Here is an 18,756-nt window from a genome sequence, read left to right as displayed (position 1 = left end):
GCCCATTTCATGACTGGACGACATTTCATGTTCATCTGACTTTTGATGTGCTTTCTTCATTTGAAAATATAGAAATATCAAAGAATCTTTTTTTTTTTCTAAAAAAATATTTACTTATTATTTTACTGGTGTACACTTTAAAATTTTTTAAAAATATTTTTATATCGTGTGCATTGGTGGTTTGCCTGCATGTATGCCTGTGTGAGGGTATCAGAGTCTCTGGAGCTAGAGTTACAGGCAGTTGTGAGCTGCCATGTGGGTGCTGGGAATTGAACCCAGATCCTCTGGAAAAGCAGCCAGTACTCTTAACCACTCAGTGATCCATCCAGCCCCTCAAATGAAGGATTCTTACATACAAACACATGCTACATAATTGAGTTAGGTTGTGATGGCAATTCTACAATTTGAATATTTTTTTTCCTGATTACCATATAAATGAGGTGGGGCCATCCTCTGATCAGGTTATCTTGTTGTGGAAGATTTTTTTTAGTAAAGTTATCATGGAGGGCAAGGATTGTGATATTGTGTTATATAACAATAAATCTCATTTTTCTATTTAATTTTATAATTCTTTTTTTTTTTCTCAAGGGGACCAGAGTCCATGCTCACTGAGATGTTTTTGTTTCACATTCCGTATTTAGAGGAGGCAGCAAGTATGGGGAGGAAGGAAGGGGTTTGCCTGGCTTATGGACACGCTGCCTTTCTGATGGTTGAGTCGACTATCTGTGGTGAGATGATCTATGATCCGATTCTGACTCTGCCACTCAACAGCTATGCGATCTCACAAGTTTCTGACTGTGCAAAAATGCAGATTTTAACATAACAACCTTCTTCATAGCGTTGTGGGGTTGGTTATACGACTAAAGAATGCTTAGGACTCAGAACAACATCTCACACACTACGGGTTGTTGTTCTCATTGGATCTTCCAGAATCCCTGAAAAGGAACAATGGGTAGTAGCTGCAGTTAGTTTACTTTGTGCTATTGGTCATCACGCTCTATTACTTGCTACTTGCAAGAAATTTGCAACACTCAGCACGCACACATGAATATGGTGGAAAAAACTAAACAGTATGCTTATCTTATTGAGTGTGATCTGTGTGACTTCTATTGTATTATTGCCCACTTCATCCTTTAAAATGATGATTCTGAACTACTAAGCTGACAATAATCCAACAGCAGGTTTGAAACAAGATCGTTTTTGGAAAATGATGTTTAAATTGTATCACTTGATCTTTCTTTACTCTTTTTTTTTTTCCTTTCTAAAAATATGGTACAGATTATTCATTTGGTTTTGAGACAGGGTTTTGCTGTTGTGGGTGCACACAGACACACAAACTCACACACACACACACACACACACACACACACACACTTTTCTAAGCTGCTTTGTTTCTCTAATCTAGTAACAACTGTCCTATGTATATGTTATTTTGACAACAACTGTCCATTTATTTTTTAAGGAAGTGTCTCGTTGTTGTGAGTACACACACACACACACGCACACACACACGCACACACACGTGAAGGAGAAATAGGTTACCAAACAAAAATGACAAGGTTTTCTCAGAGCCTAAGTTCTGTCATAAGTTCTTCTATCCTAATCATTACAAGGTTACATTGTACCACTTATATAAATAAGAGGAGGTAGATCTCTAAATGATGTGATCAGATACCTAGATAGCAGTTATATAAATGTACTCACACCTATGTTCTGGGCCTCCTCAACATAATGCTTTCATGGACGGTTACACCATCCATTATCCTGGCCCCAGGTGAAAGGAAGTGCACAAATATTTGGGCCATTTGAGGACACTGCTAGGTACATAGGTATACACACACACACACACACACACACGTGTTTTGTATATAAGTCTTCAATTTCTCCTGAATCTCAGGAAGAATGTATTTGTTTACTTTTGCTGGATGCCTATTGTGTTCTGGGTATCTATCCCAGGCTCCTAGCCGGAATGGAGTCGTGAAGAATCAGAATATAGTCTTTACCCTGTTAGAGACAGACATTTTAAATCAATCTGGATGAAATGGTCAGGCATTCATCTTTTTTTACAGCAAAGCTTAAGGTACAGATATACTTAGATACTTAGATTTATTTAAACATAAGTCAGACAGTAGGTTTTGAGCTCTCTTCCGAAGTCCAGCAATGAAGGTCTACTGAACTCACTGCTCAGTTAGTTGGGTCATACAAACTTCTCCCCAGCCCTAATGGCAGCAGCTCCTACTGACACACTCCACTTTTCTGCAAGGACAATGTCAACTGATTTTTCTCTGGAGCTGATGGAGCTCAAGATTCAGGCCAAATGTTCCCCCGTAATATTGGAAGACACTGGAATATGAGCAAGTGCAAATTTGTGTGGTTGCCAAAAACTCTGCCTTACCTGATGACAAGCACACTCCATGTTACCGTGTGTCTCCTGGGTTATTTTTCTCTGAGTGTAGCAACTCTTTAGATATAGTGTCAATTTCTTCCTATAAGATATAGCTGTGTATTTTTCTTTTTTTAAATTAAAGACATATACAGTCTGAGTTTGCCCTACATCTTGATACATACAGGTTTGGAGTATCTGTAAATGAGGATTTGTTTATGCTGATTTATGAGAAGCCATCAAATCAAACCGGAGACTGGACCTCATTTGTCGGATGACTTGTCTGTCACAGAAAGCACACTAAGAGGAACCATAGAACTGGGAGGGACAGCCATCCCTTAAGCATCTGCAAATCAAAGCTCCTGAAATATGCATGTTATTGTCCACAATAAATGTGTTCGGCTTTTGTTTGACAAAAGGCCTCTGTCCACAAGCTACCTACATTTTTTTTTCTCTCTCTCAAAGAATTCATCCTACCTTAAAAGTCTTCAGAACCTCTTGAGAGCTTTTGGGCTGGGAGTAAGGCCTGGGTGTCAGCATAGGCACTGTATTTGGAGTGATGGTTTTGCTTGGAGACCCAGTGCCTGCTGCCGCATTGCTCTCTGGGACACCGGTGCGAGCGATGGTGGTCTCAACCGTGGCAGTGAACTTGGGCGGGGGCAGCGACTGCTGCCGCAGGTATTTCATGGGGCTGGGGTCATTCGGGAAGGAGGACACGTTTGGCTCTGTCGAATGGCTTCTTTCCAGGATTTTTGGCATCTCCAAGCGTTCGAGGACAGCCTCACTGATGGTGAACCTCTCGATGTACTGCTGGAGGATCCCCTCTGCCTCCTCCTGCGACCTTGCGTTCTTGTAAGCCTCATGTAGCTCCCTCTCTCTCCGCTCTCTACAGGATGGGGCATGGGAAGAAGAGCAATAAACATGTAGGAAAGTGGCAGAGATTCCCACCAAGGTAGAGTAAAAACCAAACTATAAGCAGTAGTACTGGAGCCTGGGCCACAGCACAGCTTAGAGAAAGCATGACTAGATACTATCCCGCACTAGCGACAGAAAGACCCACTTTTCCTGGACGATTTCTCTGTAAGTTTTGATGCTTTTTCTCCGTTCACTTGTCCCATCTTCTCCGGACATCAACTTCTCCATTTTTTTCCTTTCTTCCTCTTTCTTAATTAAGTCCTGAGAAGCACTTCTTCTACGGCTCTTCCAGCGAGCCAGGTCCTGGGCAGAGGGGGAAGAGAGAGATACCATGTTCATTCTCAGCCTGCACAGAATTCCCTGTCTGTGACTCATGGGCCTATAAGGACTAAGGCACTATATGGGACATTGCCACACAATCCCATGAAAGTCTGGTTGGAACAAGGATGCCTAGAAGGCAGGGAAAGAAATAGTGTGCACACACTCTCATGAACAGGGCAGCAATGGGTTGAGACAGTTCGGTGTGACACATGCAAGCAAAGTTCACGTCATTTGGCAAATTTGACTGAACTGTCTTAAAGGTACTGTAGAAAACTTCATTTTTTTTTCTTTCTATTTCCACCTCTGCATTGGAAATGGATATCCTGGCAACAGAATGGTAGGGATTCATGTACAGCTTTCTCTTGGATGGGAGTGAAGACAGAAAACGTGGCTTTGGAGTTGAGTCTTACAGATCCACCGATTGGATATGTGTGAATTCCTCTGGTCCTCAGGAGAGCATGGGGACCTGTCCTACAGGTAGTTATGGCACAGCGAGCAGCCTCTGGGTGAGAAGGGTGAGTTGGAGCTGGGGAATAGCCCAATCTATTTAGCTCCTGCATTGCTTGGTGTTTCTTGGCCTCTCTGAACTCATTTTTATCTTCTACAAGTGGGAGGTGGTTGATCCATCCCTGCTTACAGTCTTGGGATTAAATGTGATGACACTTAGGTGACATAGTGTCATGGCACTGTGCTAACTTTGGAGAAGTCAACTTTTTGACTAATGGTGGAGTCAGGTTTAAAATAGTGACACCCTCCCTCCCTCCGCAATGAGAACCAAATAAAATGGTCCCCTCTCTCTGCTAACACCAAGCTCAACCCACGACCCACGTTTACCTCTGTGATCTCAGCACACAACCTCTAAGCTCTCACCAGCCTCTGGTACCTTCCTTTCCTGGTTTAAATCTTGCCTCTATACTCACTAGCTATAGAACTTTGGGCAGTGACTTAGCTGGGCTGGGGACTCATCTGTGGATGCTGGAAGATGACTGTTGTTAGTACACAGAGTTCCTAAATGAGGAATTACCCACAGCAAAGCATTTAGAACATTGCCTGCTACTGGTTCAATTAATGCTGACAGCTGCAGTCATCGTCGTCATCCATCAGTCTTAAGTATAGAATATTAAAAGGCGGCACACCACAGCTCTGTGCCTAGCCTAGTTGCCTGCCTCCCATCCTTTCTCTTTGTGACCAAGCTTTGGTCCAGAGTACCTGCTGATACACACCAGTGTCGGTTTCTCCCCTCTCCACGTTCCTACGGACGGCTCCTTTAATCCTCACACTGGCACGGTCTCTGTCTGTAATGTTGGGGCGGCCCTCCCCAGCATGACTTTGAAGTCCAAGTTACCCTCCCAGTCGGGTGGTCGGCTGAGTCCCTCCCCACTGCCCCGCGGCCTTGGCCAGAACTCACATCTTGCCATTTGTCGTCCTCTTCCCTCAGCTGGCTATTTATCAGCTGCAGCTGCTCTTGGCGGGCCCTGCTGTGCGGCAGCACCGCTGCCTCCTCCTCACACCGCATGTCAAACATACTCGTGCTCCTGATGCGGAGAGAGCAAAAAACAAAAAGCAAGCGGGATGAGAGCCGGCGGCGGGCTCCTTTCGCCACTGCACACCGCCGCCTGGGGGCGCTACCGGGCTGAGAGCCGCCTCTTCGCTCTGCAGAGGGAAGCAGCAGCCAGCAGCACAGCCAAGAGGGGATGTCTTTGTCTTCATTGATGGCCCTGAATGGGGGAGCTTTCCAGAAAAGTGCCCGAAAAAAGGGCCAGGAGAAAGGCCCGCACTCCTCTCACTCAAAGGTATATAATTTAGGGAGGATACATGTGTTCGGGGAGGCGGCGGGCAGGGACATTCCATAGCAGTGGAATTTCACACTACACTTGGTGGTGAAAAGAGAGAGCTTGCCTGATTTACATGCGCAGAGACAATTTTTTTTCACGTAAAAAAAAAAAAAGTCATAGGGCCTCAAGGTTAAGACACCACCTTTGCATATTTAAATTAATGCTGGGTGTGTTGTGGCTATTTCTTTTTTTCTTTTTTTATATAATTACATAATTGATAGTACATCTTGGAATCAAGAAAATAAGGCATTTTGTACTAAGAAGATGAGACAAGCACATAAATGAGGGTATACTTTGCACCCTAATGTGTTCCCAATTGTTTTGATTTCTTTTTTTGAAGGAAAAAGGAAAGGGCGGGTAATGAGGTAAAGCAAACCTTTTGGCTGTGCCCGCAGTTGATAAATTCTGTAGGAGCTCACTAAGACCACAGAGCCTTTTCTGTGACGCTCACACAGGCCTGTTAAGAGCAAGCATTGAAGCAGCAGGGTAGCGCAGAAGTCGAGACCAACGCAAAGCTCCCTCCCCTCCCCCAAGGAGAGAAAAAAAAAAAAAAGACTAGCTCTGAGACCAAAAGATCACTCAGATCACTTACTCAGAAAGTTAAGTAGGAACTTACTTAAGTTTAGGAGTTAAGACAGTTAAGGAGAAACCTTCTAAGTCCCCTAGGCATAGAAGAGGGCGATAATCCATTTTTTGAAGATAGCTTAGCAAGAGGGCTGCTGGGGGGCGGGTAAGGAGAAGACACAGTGCTTGGAAGCCATTATTCCAGGCCTCCTCAGAGGCGAAAAGAGCATCAGCACTGTTGGGTGGCTGGGATCCTGAGCCCTTTCTCCCAGCTGCTAGATATTTAAAATCTAGCCTGAGATTAAAACACAAGGCTATCTTCCTCCAGAGTGTTCTAGGAATTCAACTGCAGGTGTGTGTGTGTGTGTGTGTGTGTGTGCGCGCGTATAATTTTTTTTAATCTGAGGCTTCTGTCAGTACAGGGGTGACACAGCATGGTGGGAAGTTGCTCTTGCTACTCTCCTGGTTGTGTTGGTTTTTGCAGCTGTGGCTTTTAAAAAAAATAAAACTTCCTCTTCCAAGGGGAAAAGGGTTGTCATCTTTTTCATCTATTTTACAGTACTTACTAACATTAAGAAAAGTCTAACTCATGGTGGGTTGGTTTTTTTTTTTTTTTTTCACATAAGTAGGTCTTCTAGAAATAGATGGAAACTCTTATACTTTTTTTTTCCCCTATGGTTGGAGAGGGGATAGGGTCTTACCTTTAAAATATATAATATGGCCAGTTGTTTTAAGGCAAATTACAATTTCTACTAAGGCCTTCGGATGAATAAATGTCTCTGAGCTGCATTGAGACCAGTAGACAAGTTATGGAGAGAGAGGAGGCCCCTGACTTTGCTGCGTGCGTTCTAAAGGGTTGGCCAAAGTAGCTGGCTATAGAGCAGTGGCTTCTGCAGGGGTGGGAAGGGGTGGCTTCCAAGTACAGGATTCAGCTCACTCACCAGCAGGGCATCAAGGGCACAGGTGAGGGCCCCACAGTTGCCTCCTCTGCCTTGATGTACCATCTCTGTGGTTCCCGCTATGAAGCTCCAACTTACCCTAGCTCAAATGTGGCCAAAGGCCAGATAATGAAGTGAGACTCTGCTATATCAGGAAGATCTATCTCCCCCACTCAGGCTTTTTGTATTTTTTTTTTAAAAAAGAAATATCAATTGCTTTCCATAAAAGAATCTGAAAAAGTCCAATTTGAAGTAAGAAAACTGAATAAAATGCTCTGTGATGTTTCCAAGATGCAGGCCCTCTGGCAGAGTCCTGTTGGGAGAGGAGCAATGTGCCACTAAGGAGAATGTGAGAACATGAAAGGTCAGAGAGATTCCTGAGTGGCTAGAAGGTGGAGATTTCGCTATGTCTATGGTAGGTTTACCCTGACATATTTTTATCAGGACACTTTTTCTTTTGATTGGGCTACATCTTGAGAATATGTCAATTTAATAACTGTAGTTTATACCAGTAATTGCCTTTAAAATTTTTGAGAAAGGGAGAGGGGAAAGAAACTAAAAGATAGTACACATCTCTACTTTAAAAATTAACTCAGTCTCGCCTTGTGATTTTGTTTTCCACATGACTTGTGTCAAGTGGTTATTTGGTGCTTTTGTATATTCTTAAATAAAACCTCTAGACAAGAAGTTCCTTGACTTCTTTCTGGTCCACATGGACAGTTTTTTTAATAAACACCGGAGAAGGCAGTGCCAAGCCACATCCCTTTAAATAGTCCCTAACTTTTTCTATGGCCAAGGTTTCCATCTAAAATCTTCTGAACGTAGCTTTCTTCCCCAAGGTCTTCTCTGAGCCAATTGTACTGCAGCTGCACGCCTGTGAGGAATAACTCTATCCTATCACAATGTGGCCGCTCATCAGATCAGAGTGGGGGTTGGCCTCTCCATCACACGCCCTCCTCCTGTCAGCGATGTGAAATATTGCCACTGAAGGATTTAAGAGAAATAATCAGGTCTCAGTTCTACTGTCTGCTGAACTCCGCAAAGTCAGTCAAGCACAGGCTGAATTGCATTTTGGGGACATGGGGGTTCTGTCTCCCAGATAACTATATAATTCTAGACTGCCCTTCAGAACTTGGTGATGGGTTAAGACTCTAAATCAGGCTGATGTCCTCAACGCAAACACGGGGAAAAAGCATGATGGGAAAAGAGTTGTCTAAAGCCCTCATCTCTGCCTAAACACCATTATGGTTACCATCAGTAGAAATGACATCTGTGGATTCTACACCCTGATTTGCCCTGACGCTTGGGTCAGGACAGCAGGCAGCATTCACCCTTCTGGTAATGGCCAGATCTCTGTCAGGCTACATGATACTTTTGTACAACCGATGTTGGAATGAAATATTAAAACCTTTTCCTCTGACCAATCACCAGACCAAAAAAAGAATATCGTTCTGAAAAACCTTCAGCCTTGTACATCAGGTGCACAATGATCTGCTTACGGGAAAGCCAACTTTGGAACAGTTTGTAAGGTCACAGATGGGATGGTTATGATCCTTCTCAAACTGGGTTGTGAGTTGCCGGGTGGGCAAAAGACCCTGTTTAGGAAAAAAAGCAAGCAGCAGGCAGAGAAACCCCGGTCCTGATTTATACCCCTGACCCCTCGCTATGCCACAGAACTTGAACAAAACCCCAATGTTTGGGTCTTAAACATCCCACAGTTTATATGACTCCAACCTGGTAGAGACTTGGGCTTCTGAATCTATAATTAGTGGTTTAGGATTTGTTTTTTTTTTTTTAGTTTGAAAAAAAAAAGTGGCTGTAGGAATGACTACTTCATTGTTTGGGTTAAGCCCCAGTGCATTAGGAGTTAAACTGCAAAACTCATGACACCCCCTTCCCTAATTCAGTGGTTCAGGAAAGGTACCAATGTCCAAGTCAACAGAGTGGCTTGAGCATGCCAGGCTATGGACAACGAGCGGCAAAGCTTCAGCGTCAGCTACACATTAGCATCATGCTTAAGTTGCTTTATCAATAATCTCCCCTGCACAGATCACATGATCCTGGTGGCACCCCCGTGCTCTTCTGTGCCCTGGGCTTACTACGCAGCTCGCTGCGGCATCCGTTGCATGCCAATTAGTGGTAAGTACAGGAAGCATGCAGTTTAGGCCAGTGATTAATGTAACCCTATGAACACGATGCCACTTACTCTGCGTCATCTGACACAGGAGTTCTTGGACCGTATCTACAAGATCAAATACAAAATTAGAGAGAGGGCTGGCAGAGAGTGGATGCTGTGACCAACCTGGAAAAACAAACTGTGGGAGAAATCAGCTCATGTCTACCAAACCTTTTTGCTGGTCATGCTGAAAGAAAAATGTCATTACACAATTAGCAATATTCATTAGCTACTAAAAAAAAAAAATCAAACCCTTCATATTTCCAAAGAGTATAAAGTTTGCATTAAAACCCAGAAGAGAAAGCAAATAAACCCATGCTGCCCACAAAGAAAACTCTGTTTAATGTAAACATAAAAGCTTGGGTTTAACTCACAGTATTTGGAAAAAATAGCTTAAAATACAAATACACTATGGTTATTCACACACAAACGGCTCATGCCTCTGTATTGGTGTAATGGGCTGCAATGGACACGCCACGGACACACACCTTCACTGAGCTACTCTGATGTGCTAATGCATTTGCACAGACAATATCAAAGACAATTTCTATGGCTTTTCTGAGAGCAAACCAGAAGCCAGAACTCCAATCAGTACCTTCCGCCTGCACTTGACAGAAACCACAATTCCTAGAAAACGGGTAGTCTTAATCAAAACCAGACTCAGAGGCTATCCCACAGCTGGAAAAACCAAGGGTTGTCCCGATCTTTTCTATTCTTCTGGTAATTTGGGTTTATAAAGCTGCATCCCCTGTGATACGATTATGTTAGGCCCAAATGGAGCTACCCAGTGGAAAAGATTTAAAGGTGAGAACATCACTGTACGGGAGCACGCATCTGAATGGACAGCTCCCAAAGGGATTGAGCATCCCTTCAGCAAGGGTGAGAGCTTAAAGGCACTGTCCTCCTCTGCTCCCGGAGGACTGCTCACTTCTGCATTCTGAATGCGGATAAAGAATCGCTGTTGTACGGAGACCCTATTCTGCTTCTAGCTTCCAGAAATCACACCTCGTCAACAAAACATTACCTTGTCCCATGATCCGTATCCTATCAGGTAATTTCTGAATGTTTCTTCTTATAATTTTAGAGAAATTGCCCCAACAATGCATGAACGAACACACATGTGCGTGCGCGTGCACACACACACACACACACACCCCACACCTTTCTTTCTAGAACATTCCACATTTATTGACAATTATTATTTCACTCACAGGGAAAACCTGTAAAGTAAAGCTGCCTTTGCTGATAAGAAGGTAGTTAGCACTTGGCCTCGAGGGACCTTTCCAGTTGTCAAATCTGCGTGTAAAACCCAGCTTTCTGTTGGAATGGACCAAAGGACTGTGAGACTCTGCTTCTGCTGGCAGGAGACCCATTCTATTCTCCAGGGGGCTCTTCCAGAAGGTACTAGTTTAAGTAAGATCCTCAGTGTGCCCCAGTTGCCCCAACTGTGAGGCAAGTGATGACGGGATTCTTCCCCTCCAGGAGAGGAAGCACGAATACTCACATTCAAGTGCGGTGCTTGCTAAACAGTCTTTGAAAGAGAAGTTATTCTGGATGGATAAATAATGGAGAAAAGTTAACTAAGAGTTGTGTGGTTTTTTTTTTTGTCTCTATTTGGATATCCACTTAGCATTGTATTATCTAAGTACAACCCTAGTGCTTTCTGTTTCACAATGAGCTTAAGAGAATTCTTCTTGTCACCCTCTTGTCAGCCAACATTAGGTAGGTACACTACACTTACAAACATATGTATCATTAACTGGTAACAGCATCTTCCACACATAGGACCTTGAAATTCCAGGATCTTAAATCAAGGCAGAAAGTAGAACAGAAATCCTGCCACCAGATGGCAGTGAGGCTGGCTAATGTTGGAAACATTGCGAGTTTTATAAATGTTGTTCATCTTCTTAGGCCTGAAATCCATAAAATCAAGTAGCTTGGGAAGAAGTCTGACTCCTTTGCCGAAGGCTCCTCTGTGATCCGGGAAGAACAGTTTTTCATTTATTCTTCCCACAGAGTGAAGATCAGAAAGGATGGTTAGTGGGTGAATTCATTATTGTAATGACTACTCTTTTCATACCTGCTTGCTTACATGTAAAAAGAGTAACTCTGGACTGATGGGGCCAGTGTCAGTCATTTCATTTCTTCCAACTGAAGCAGGTAAGTGGCTTTCATACACCATGATGCATTAGTAATACACTCTAAACACATGCCAAAACCTTGGCTGGTGAAACAGTCACAGGGGTACAGGATAACCTGACCTCTGACCATTCCTGGGTATACCCTTGGCAGATTCCTAGTTCCTACTGCTGGGCAAAAGGAAATGGCTCTGGGATGTCTAGAGAGCATCTCAGTTCTCCTGGTCATCATACCATCTTTTCATGAATCAACCATCTTGTTCTGGCCTTTCCAGTTCACAGCCACTCCAGGAAGGAGCTCTTTTCTTCTTCAACTTCACTTCTGTTCCCAAGGGCTCCCACCCAGAGGCCAGAGGCCATGCTCTAGGGCAACATTTGGTCCAACCAGTTAAAGACCATTTACTGCTAAAGGAATTCAGTACTGTCACTCACTGACATTCATCAAGGCAGAAGTGCATGGAGATGGAGCAGCTGTGTAGGAAATCCCCCTTTTAATTTATCGAGGCCTCTGTCACGCAGCTGGTACTTAAAAATGGTTCCAATTTTGCTTTTCATGATTAGCAAGGAGGAAATCAGTCCCCAGTCACATGCAAAGGCTAACATCTCCATCCAGAGAGGACCCCAGAAGCACAACTCCTATCCTATAATGAAGCACATCCCTTCAAGCAACTTTCCCTCCCATTGATTCAGTCATCAAGCGCACACAGGGATGCTCAGCTCTCATCTAGGCAAACACCAGACATACATAGCAGAAGCAGCACAACACACATAATGCAGGCAGGAGGCTCACAAGGGTCCGCTGCATTCCTCTGGTCTTTTTACCCTTGGCAGCATCTCAGGCTCTTTTTGAGTAACTTCTTCATTTTGTTCTCTGCCATCCCATGGCAGCTGTGTGGATGTAACTAGAGCCAGAGAGGACAGTTTTGTTATGGGAGAGAGAAAAATAAAAACTTTACCAAAAGGCTGCTTGCCTGTCACGCATCACTTCCTGGGAGGCAGGACAGGCTATGCCTCACCTTCCTCTGTCTTTGGGTTGTTGCTCTGAATGCAGACCTGTTCTTCCTGAGACTCCAGCACTGGCGCCAGCCATGGGGCCTTTTTGAGACGGCCATCTGTGCCAGAAGGCACTATCCTAGTGTTAATTGGGTAGCATTGGTGACAGGAGGCAAGAGGAAGAGAGTTATGAAAGGAGACTGAAAGATGAAGAGAGATGCTCAGCTGTCATCCCACAGGCCAGTTAGTAAAGGTGCCATGATCACACTTAGATGGTAGACTGTGAGTCCTCCAAAGGCCTGAAACACACTAAGAGGGCATGGTGTGATCTGGTTACTGCAGGACTAAGTGGAAGCCCAGTGTGCACTGGAGGACCCCAGGCTGCATTTCTCATGAGTTTTCTGCCTCAGTTTTCTCTCAGACAATGGATCCCGGAAGCCTCAGCACCTGTTCCTGACACAGTGATATGTACAGCTTTTCCTCTTTTATGGTATCAACCAGTCTCAAGCTCGAGAGACTGCTCTATGGGCCATGGCCCACCTCCTACTTCCTTTGGGTCTCAAGGACAAAGAATTGGGATGGATTCCATGTTTTCTTTCTTCATGAAGAACTTCATATGGCTCCTACAAGGTAGGTGGGACGGAGGTTCTAGGACAAGCAAGATACATCGAAATGTTTTACTTCTGCCTAAGAGAATGGAGACCAGATGAAGAACCTGAATCCTGGAATAGGGCTTCAGATGGAGGGCCTCCAGAGAAGAAGGGATTTTTGAGGCCAATGAGCTGGTTCCCTAGTCTTGGCAGTGCTATCTTTAGGAAATCTTGACTAGAGAGACTCATTCTCTAGTCTCATTCCAGTCTTGATTTACTGGAGACTTTGAAAGCTGGGGAGAAGGGAAAGCCCTCTTTAATGGGTCTATTTGGATGTCCAAAACTGAGTTACAAGATACCTGTGGGACAGGAGAGGGAGATGTTCCATGGGGTTTTATGTATTTACAATACATGAGCAGAATCATTATGACATTCCATCTGACTCAAGTGGTTCACCTACTAAGATGATGCCTAAGGGTCAGGTCAAAAGGATGGCTGTAGATATTCCTGGCCTTCTCAGGCACTGATTCCCATGAAAACAGACTGGAGATAGACACCTGTCAGTCTTATACACATGCTTCTTCAATGATGGGCCCTCAACCCAGTTATCTCCTGTCCTGTGGAAGCATCTACCAAATTTATGTCATCTCTAGAGGTTTGTGGAACCTCATCAAACTCTTGGATTTATTGTCTGCTTATTGATTGGTTGGTTTGTGTTTTATTTTCATGTTGATTTGTTTTTGGTGCTGGGCATCTAGCACATGCTAAGCATGCGTATGCTCTACAGAGCTATGTCCCTATCCCCAGCCAACTTTAAAAGCAGCATTTGATTCTCATGCAGACCTCTTTGTACCAGAGGGAAGAAATACCTGCAGTCACTCTGTGGACTAAGCATCTGTTCTTCCTTTAAGCCAAAAGTAGCAGTAGAGGGAGGTGACCCAGAGGAAATTCGGTTCTGGCTGCTGTGACTGACAACCTCCACATCGTCCCTAGGCCCCGCCTTGCCAATGCTGAGCCGTTTCCAAGTTTGTTGGTCTATCTCTGTCACAGGCCCAAAGTGTACAAACTTTTGCCTAGGGCCGGATGCTTTCTTATAGGCCCTTGCTTTACGGCTGGCATAGTCATCCCGGATGGCGGTTTCTGCATCGATTTCTGGTGAGGGCTCAGGGGCACAGGTGTTCTGAGCATCTCCATCCCTGGTCAGAACCAGAAATCAGTTCCAGGGATTCCAAGTCAAGTACAAATCAAGATGAGGTCAAAAAGACAAAACTAGATATATGAACAGTACTACCATGTCTAGAACCCAATGGCGTTCCCATCAACCATTCAAGTGAAAAAATGATCACTGTCCCTGCTTTGGTAAATAGTACTTTAAGTTTCTATTGCTTTCAAAGCATCAATTGTAACACCACCATTGACAGCATAAGGAAACTGTGGGCACAGTGAAATGGTTAGTTATTCAAAATTCAAGTAGAAATTCTTTATAGTAAGCAAGTCTAGGAGAATAAATAACCACTCGCAGAAAGTCAGCTGGGTAAAGATGTTTTCTGCTAATGTGGCTTTTAGTATTAATGCTTCCTCTCATGCGAAACATGCTCACTTCCAGACGCTCTGTGTTTTGAGAGGTACTCTTTCCAGCCATCAAAACAGCAAATGAAACAAAGGTAACCGCTCAATTCTCTAAATGTTAAATCCTACCACTGTTGGCGGGGTAAGAGTGTGACACACACCTCGTCTCTCCTGACACTTTCAGTCTCTCCCAAGTCTCCAGGTCAGCTGCCGTAATCCCAGAGGGTTTGATGAAGCTTGGAGCCTCACGGTGAGGGGTAAGTCTGCCCTGGATTCTTCTCTGGGCCAGGTCATCCTTCTGAAGATCTGGTGCCTTCCTGAAATTCGTTTCTAGTGTTTCACCCTCCTGGGTTTGCACGATACAGGGCACTATTGTGTTTTCATCTTCTCGCTGGCCTTGGTTTCTGTTGATTTGATTTAGCCCCCACATCATTGGATAAGTCAAGATCAAGGAGAGGGGAGCAGACAAACAGAATGCCAAGTATGGAAACTCAGCGGAGGGGACAGAGTGAAATGATGGGAACATCCTTTCCTTTTCAAAAAACATGGGATTGACAGGAGCTATGGGTACCTTCATAGGATGGGACCTGGGGCCTTGCACATGCTTGATGACTGCTCTACCACTGAGCTACAACTCTAGTTCATCATACTACACTTTTAATCTGTAATAAGGCAATTTTTTTTTCTTCAGCAGATGATAGTCTCTAACTTGTCTAGAAAGGAAAGCCAGGGCTGGCTGAAAGACTGCTGAGAATGGTAATGAGATTTTATTTGGACAGTAATGATGCCCAGTTCCCACACTCTTCCAGGCCCTATAATGAGTTTGAGTTTTCTGATTGAATCTCTCAGTCCCCCTTAGAATGGTTTTTACTGCATCAGTAAATGTTAATAATGAGATTGGCATGATCCAAACTCTAGGATTCGTTTGGAGATAGCAGGAACGTGGCTCAGATGTGAAACATCTCAACTGTAAACCACCAATGTAGGGAGTACATTTAAGTTGATTCTGAAAGAAAGCTTCAACATCCAGCCCCACTCTGTTTCATAGCATTGGTCTGGGTTGGTCAGTATAAGCACAGAGTAGAGCCATGACATACAGGTGGAGGTCAAAGGACAACCTTATGGTTTGAGTCTCACCTTCTCCCTTGTTTGAGACAGGCTCTCTCTTGTATAGTGATACATGCTTGCCTAGCTGCCTTGTAAGCTTTTGACAATTCTCTTGTCTCTATCTCCCATTGCCTCGTAGACAGGAATGCACTGGGATTAGACACTTATGCTATTGCATCTGGGATTTTATGGTTCTGGGGATCTGAACTCCAGCCATTAAACCTACATGGCAATCACTGAGCTATCTACCCAGCCCCTGCTTTGCTTTTGGCAAAACAAAGCAAAAACAAAAACAAACAAAAAACACCGTTATTTATCTTGTTTGTGTGAGAGAGGAAAGAATAAGATTTTGTCTTTTCCTTTGATCTAAAACTTCCTAATTCAAGAGACTAATAGAAAGGCAATGGCTGTTTTCTGTCCCCTTTGAATGGAGGTGGAGCACCCTTAAGTACTGGCTGTTCTCTTAAAGGCAGTTGGTCATGTCTAGTTGGCTAGTGATGGAAATTTACAAGACCAGGGGCTGGAAAGAGAGGGATGGTGGCCATGTACAGATCATTTTTGCTTAATGATGCTCCTTCTCATATAGACACACACAGAGTGCACACCTTTTAAATCCTAGATTTTTCTTGTCTGATGGACCCTTTGAGAGCTGCTTGCTGCCACCCGCCTTCTCTGCATCTTTACTTCGGTAAGGCCCATAGAGCAGTTGATTAAGTGGCACCATTGGCTTGCTTTGGTTCATCCTTGCCCTCCTTGCAGCAAAGTCATCTTTCTCAAGGTCAGGCAGTAGGCACGCAGCTTCATCCTCCGACTCTGAATCTTTGCCATGTTGGTGGGTCAGGAAAGGGTTTTCTTTCCGAAGGATTATATCACGAATAGATTCTTTCTCTTCACTTGATTGCTTTTGACTGATAGAGCAAAATCAAATGGAACCGCACGTGTGATCAGGTTAAAAAAAAAAGTTTAAATCCCCATCTCCAGGAGATTGTACTGTTATTGAAAAGTTCTTTCAATGATGTTAGTTCAAAGAGCAGCACCTTTCATTTTAGTTGCAGCACAGAGTTGCAGCGCAATTAGGATAGGCTTAACTTTGACTTCAGCCAGATACACACAACACTGAAAAGTCATGTAATGTACAGGGCTCCACAAGCATCCGTAACAGCGAGATCCTAAATGGCTCAGAAAGTAGCAATCCAAAATCTTGTTGTGAAACAGTTGGGGGTGGGAAAAAGTAAGGGGATCCTTACTGCCACTTTCATCAACACATTTGTGATACACACAGTAGGTATACAGTTTGCCAAGAAACTACTCTGGAGGAAAAATGCATGAATGAAGCCATGTGCTAGAATACAGGACATGTGCCCACTACAAAACCTAAGGAAGGCCTTTCTGCAACACACTGAGCTGAACGGAGACATATGGAATAGTTTAAAGGCACTCAGAGGATGACATAAAAGCTGATCAAGCTCTGCCTTCTCCCATCAGCACCTGCTTCCTCTCCCCCACTCCCCATCTCACCATGTCTGCTTCCTTTCCCTTGGTAGAAGTGCAGGACAATGTGGTAAAGGAGCTCTGCCAAATTATTGCTACAGATGATTTTCATTTTCAAAGGGTTCTTGAAGGCCCCTTAAAAACAGAAGCTTTAAAATGCTAAAGGCAATTTGATGGTGACATGTCAAGATGTAAGCCTTAGGACTTTTCTTATTTTGTTTCTTTCCTTCCTGGGGTAGTGGGTAAAACAGCAATTTGCTTATGTGGCCTTCAAAGAATTTCCCACTCTTCCATTTAAAAGACCAGTTTCATTTTGAAGTCCCAATATGGGTTTGAATGCTTAATCCCCCATCACTGATTGCATTCTCAGTTCATAAAGATGAAAAACAAATAAAAATAACTTGATTTCTACAAAAGCATACCTATTTTGTATGAGCTTTATTTGGAAAGATGATTAAAAGTTCTTGAGCTAAGGAGGTAGCAGACAAGCAAATCAAAATAATTTGATTAAGCGTACCTATTTTGTAAGAGCTTTCTGAAAAGTTAAAGCTCGTGAACTGAGGACATAATGCAGTGGCAGAGCCCTTGCCTAGCATGCACACAAACACAAGTTCAATCAGTAGGACTGCAGCCCCCCTGCACCTACCAAAATGTGCTAAAGATAAGGAAAGATGGCTTAGTGGGTAAAGGAGCTTGCTGCCCACAGTGACAACCTTTTGATTCCTGGAACCATGTGCTGGAAGGAGAAAACTGACTCCCACTTATTGTTCTCTGACCTTCACATGCACACTATAGCACGCTTGAGTAGACACATACACACTCATACAAACACATGCATGCAAATACACCCACACATGGAAACACAAGCTAAATACATGTTTTAAAAATGTAAAGAATAAATTTGTCTTTATCAAAGGCCAAACTCATGTCAAGAATGAAGAGAGGAGGAATTGACCTGGCTGAGAACAGAGCCAGCAAATAGACAGTCTATTCTGGTTGACCAGATGGTCCACTGGCTGTTACTTTGTATCATATCATATTGGAGTTCATTACTTTAGTGACAGCAGATCTCCTGTCTGAGTTTTGGGAAAATCAAACTATGATTGGTCATATTCATAACACCTTCCTACTATTAGCCATTGTTTTCAGTGATCTAAAAATCTCAAGATTTTAAAATAAATGTGTATATGATGTTTTACTTCTCAATAAATGTATCATTAAAAGTATTAAATCCTACCCTTAAAAGAGTTGCATGCTAAACTCTTAGTTTTCTGCCAAGTCCCTCCCTAAACTATGTGCACTTTCCTCCCTGAATTCTTAGCCGACATGTCTGGCAAAGATCAACTTGGATTGGTCAACTATGGCTATGAAGAATGGTTAGTAGAAAACAACAGATAACTGAATCGCTTCAGAGTCACTAGGCAAAAACAAACCGATTATAATGATGCTGGCCAGTGGGTCATGAACATATACTATGCGGAATTCCTGATAAGTAGTAATTCTAGCATTAAAACTGCATAGACTATGGTATGTATCCACTCATCCTCATTTTATCAAGTAGAAAGACTAGGCCAATAAATTTGCACAAGGTCAAAGAGCTAATGCATAGATTCGAATACAAATCAAGGCAGGCTGGTTCCAGGGACTCTGTTCTATGACAATGAATAGACCATTGTACTACTAACTGGACAAACAACAATGCCAGGAACAGCTTTGAAAGCAGAGCATCTTACAAA

General features: G+C 43.5%; 1 protein-coding gene across 14 annotated transcripts in view; it reads right to left on the bottom strand.

Annotated features, from left to right (window-relative positions):
• Limch1 (LIM and calponin homology domains 1) overlaps positions 1–18,756 on the bottom strand; it is a 308,356-nt gene that overhangs the window by 43,507 nt on the left and 246,093 nt on the right. For 7 of the 14 annotated variants that reach the window (XM_031342511.1, XM_031342508.1, XM_031342509.1 and 4 more), the window contains 9 exons: positions 16,135–16,437; positions 14,584–14,826; positions 13,723–14,049; positions 12,287–12,402; positions 12,061–12,172; positions 9,163–9,198; positions 5,028–5,154; positions 3,444–3,601; positions 2,861–3,269 (listed from right to left, as the gene is read on the bottom strand). In XM_031342511.1, the coding sequence (XP_031198371.1) occupies positions 2,861–3,269; positions 3,444–3,601; positions 5,028–5,154; positions 9,163–9,198; positions 12,061–12,172; positions 12,287–12,402; positions 13,723–14,049; positions 14,584–14,826; positions 16,135–16,437 (1,831 nt within the window). The remainder of the gene's footprint in view (positions 1–2,860; positions 3,270–3,443; positions 3,602–5,027; positions 5,155–9,162; positions 9,199–12,060; positions 12,173–12,286; positions 12,403–13,722; positions 14,050–14,583; positions 14,827–16,134; positions 16,438–18,756) is intronic. The other 7 variants (XM_031342515.1, XM_031342516.1, XM_031342519.1 and 4 more) reach the window with 2 other exon arrangements.

This window comes from Mastomys coucha, unplaced genomic scaffold (genome assembly GCF_008632895.1).
Source record: "Mastomys coucha isolate ucsf_1 unplaced genomic scaffold, UCSF_Mcou_1 pScaffold22, whole genome shotgun sequence".
Taxonomy (NCBI): domain Eukaryota; kingdom Metazoa; phylum Chordata; class Mammalia; order Rodentia; family Muridae; genus Mastomys; species Mastomys coucha.
The sequence above is the reverse complement of the archived record's forward strand: the minus strand, read 5'-3'. Positions and strand labels throughout refer to the sequence as shown.